General features: G+C 36.4%; 1 protein-coding gene across 1 annotated transcript; it reads right to left on the bottom strand.

Moving 5' to 3' along the window:
- Positions 1-2,634: 2,634 nt before the first annotated feature.
- On the bottom strand, positions 2,635-3,465 carry LOC120134314 (mitogen-activated protein kinase kinase kinase 3-like). Its single transcript, XM_039150754.1, has one exon. It carries the CDS (start codon positions 3,463-3,465, stop codon positions 2,635-2,637), a length of 831 nt encoding a protein of 276 aa, XP_039006685.1.

Here is a 3,465-nt window from a genome sequence, read left to right as displayed (position 1 = left end):
TTCATTGCCTTTACTGTACCTTTCATAATTTGGTTGTTTCTATCAAGGTATTGATTATTATATGCAGAACACAACACTGGAGTCGAGACCAAGGGAACGTACTGTATTGGTCGGAACCTTGAATTTGCTAGACTATAGAATCTTGGCTGGGAAAGCTATAGGGTTGTTGATTTAATAGATGATAAAACTTATTCCTATGTTAATTGCAGTTAAATCATCACCATCATTGAGTTCTTCACTTCATAACTTTTTCGAAACGAAAACTCAGTAATGGTGAAGATTTAACTCGGCTAATACAGACTTTTATCATCTTCATTAAGTTAACAACCCAAAAGCTTGCACGATTAAGGTTTTTCAATTTGACAAATTTCAAGTTTTGACCAGTACAGAACATTCCCTTGAGTTTCGACTCCATTGTTGTGCTCTGCATGCAATAATCAAACCCTTGACTCAAACAATCAAACTATGAAAGGTAAGCTGAAGGCAAAGATTCCGGCGATGCTTCTCCGGTATCATCTCCTCCACAACACACTCTAACGACCTATGTTCAATGCCTCAGTGATTTGGCCATGCTCCACAGATTCCGGCGTGAAGTGGATATAAGGATTGTTCATTGGATTTTGAGTCGATCAACTTTTGGATGGAGCACTTTTTTTTATAGAAAAAATGGATGCGAGTAGAGTTTCTTTTATATTATGTATACGAAACGATTATGATAATTACTTAATTGGATACAACCCATTGCAAGTGCAGATTAGAACCGTACGATGCTCATTGACCTAAACTCCATTGTTGTACTCTCTACAATGAATATAACGAAACACGATTATAACATGCGAAAAGATGCAAATATGAATATACGAATTATATTATATTTGAAGTGATATTTAACCTTAATAATGATAATGCTTCGTTTTGCTGCAAATTCAGCTTGCATATGTTTTGGTTTAGTTTGAGGTTTATTTATTTTTAAGAGAAAATAACCTCATTGACAAAAAATGCCACCAACTTTTTTTGGATTTGTCAAAATGACCAACTAAATCGCAATGCGATCGATAATTCGCAAGCATTGCGATAGTCCAAGTTCGCGTTGCGATTTATTCCAAGTTCGTTGCGATAGTCGGTATTGCATTTGTTTCTTAAGAATTTTCTCTAAAAAGATAGTATTCGCGCGGACGTGTCAAAGACACGTATTACCACGACCACGAGATGAGACGAGACGAGACGGACGGCGGCGCGCGAGAGTCCCCCTTGTTCTCTATCACTCAACAAGGAAGTGGGAAAGCCAAGCCTTAAATACCATTCCCAATAGTGTTTCCAATACTATGTGGGATTGAGCATTACCAACACTCGTTCCTAATACTATGTGGGATTGAGCCTTAAATAGTGATATTATTTTTGAATGTTTTGCTTAAAATTGCAATAATCGCGATTGATTGTAGATTGACTTTTAATTATGACATATTTAATCGTATAATACTAATGCAATTGGTTGCTGATTCAGTTGTTTTAAGGTGCATGATTGTTAATTGTTTCCTGAATAATCACATTGTATTGGAAACAAGTGTTGGTAATGCTCAATCCCACATAGTATCGGAAATACTATTGGGAATGGTATTTAAGGATTGGCTTTCCCACTTCCTTGTTGAGTGATAGAGAACAAGGGGGACTCTTGTGCGCCACCGCCGTCGCCGTCCGTCTCGGGTCTGGTCTGGTCTGGTCGTGGTCGTGGTCATACGTGTCTTCGACACGTCCGCGCGAATACTATCTTTTTAGAGAAAATACTTAAGAAACAAATGCAATACCGACTATCGCAACGCGAACTTGGACTCTTGGACTACCGCAATGAATTTGGAATAGATCGCGTAGCGAATTATCGATCGCATTGCGATTTAGTTGGTCATTTTGGCAAATCCAAAAAAAATTGGTTAAAATCGTATATTATAAGACATTTAAAATTACATCATGCGAAAAAAATATTAATATGTTCTTTTATTAAGTTTAGCACGGACAGATGTAAAATTTTATGTTAAAAGTGTAAACTTATAAATTAAAACGGATAAACTTATAAAATTTTAAGAAACAAAAATATATTTTCAATAAAAAATATAAATAAAACATTTAAAATATACATATATCTAAAATTGTAGGGGGACGATTGTGCTCCCCCACCCCTTGGTCCATCCTTGTAACAATTGTAAAATACAACGTTAATTGATCACAATTTAATTAAAATTAAATCAGACAAAAACAACCACACAAGTATATAATGCCTAAAATCAAATTTATTTTAAAATTAAATTAAATTATATACAATCATCAATCATCGTATACTCAAAATAAAATTAAATCAAAATTAAATTAAATTAAATCGAACATTTTTATAAATATACTAAATAATATATAAAATGATATAATATCTTCGATTAAAGAATTTTTATCTTAATTTAACTATATCTTATTTACCCTATGATATGGGGAAATAGGATCTCAAAATCCTTCTTGTTACTTATCTAAAATTGAAGTCACGTGTAATTTCAACGACTCTCCCATGAAATTTAAAGTTGTGACATTTCACAACAATCAATTCATCAATTTTATTGAAGAATTTTATACTTATAACTTAATCCTATCTTATATGAGAAAGGGATGGGTCATTAGTCTATCAGCAGTCCAACGTTCACGGGGATCCCTAGCAAAGCACTTCTTCAAAAAGTCTCTCCCGTCCGGTGACATATCTTGGGGTATATCCGGTATATCCCTCGAGCAAGCAATCCTTGTTGCCAAGCCTTCCAAATCGTCGATGAACGATTCCCACGGTCGTTCTCTGGTCATCATCTCAACCACAACGCATCCTAACGACCAGATATCCAAAGCAGCTGTTACTTCCCTATGCTTCACAGATTCGGGCGACATGTAAGTCGGAGTACCACGAAAACACCCTCTAGTCAGCCATGTATCGTCACCGGGTTCCTTGGCCAAGCCAAAATCAGCTAACTTCAAATTAAAACGATTACCGAGCTTATTGGGATAAACAAGAATATTTTCCGGTTTGATATCGCAATGTACATAACCTCTCATATGAACAACACGAAGTCCTTGGAGTATCATCTTCGTATAGCATCGTACATCGGATTCCGGTATTCCGCCACCGTATCTCTTGATCAAATTGAAGAGGTCACCACCTTGGGCGTACTCAAGAATCAAGTAGTCACGATCGAATTCCGTAAATTGAACGAAGCATTGAACGATATTCGGGCAGTCAAAAAAGTGTTCAAGGATCCGGTATTCCCTTTGAAGCAAAGAAGTCGACGATGGTGAAGATTTAAGAGCGTGTAACATACGGATAGGATCTATCATCTCCACTAATTCGACAACCCCATTGGCTCCAGCGCCAAGATTCTTCATTTTGACCCATTGCAAGCTCGAACTAGAACCGCACGATGCTCTTGAACTTAACCCCAT

The sequence above is a fragment of the Hibiscus syriacus genome, unplaced genomic scaffold, assembly GCF_006381635.1.
Source record: "Hibiscus syriacus cultivar Baekdansim isolate YM2019G1 unplaced genomic scaffold, ASM638163v2 tig00110597_pilon, whole genome shotgun sequence".
In the NCBI taxonomy this organism is placed as follows: domain Eukaryota; kingdom Viridiplantae; phylum Streptophyta; class Magnoliopsida; order Malvales; family Malvaceae; genus Hibiscus; species Hibiscus syriacus.
This window is presented reverse-complemented; position numbering and strand designations above follow the sequence as displayed.

Coding starts and splice junctions, on each gene's coding strand:
- LOC120134314 (XM_039150754.1), bottom strand. CDS start 3,465: ATGGGGTTAAGTTCAAGAGCATCGTGCGGTTCTAGTTCGAGCTTGCAA.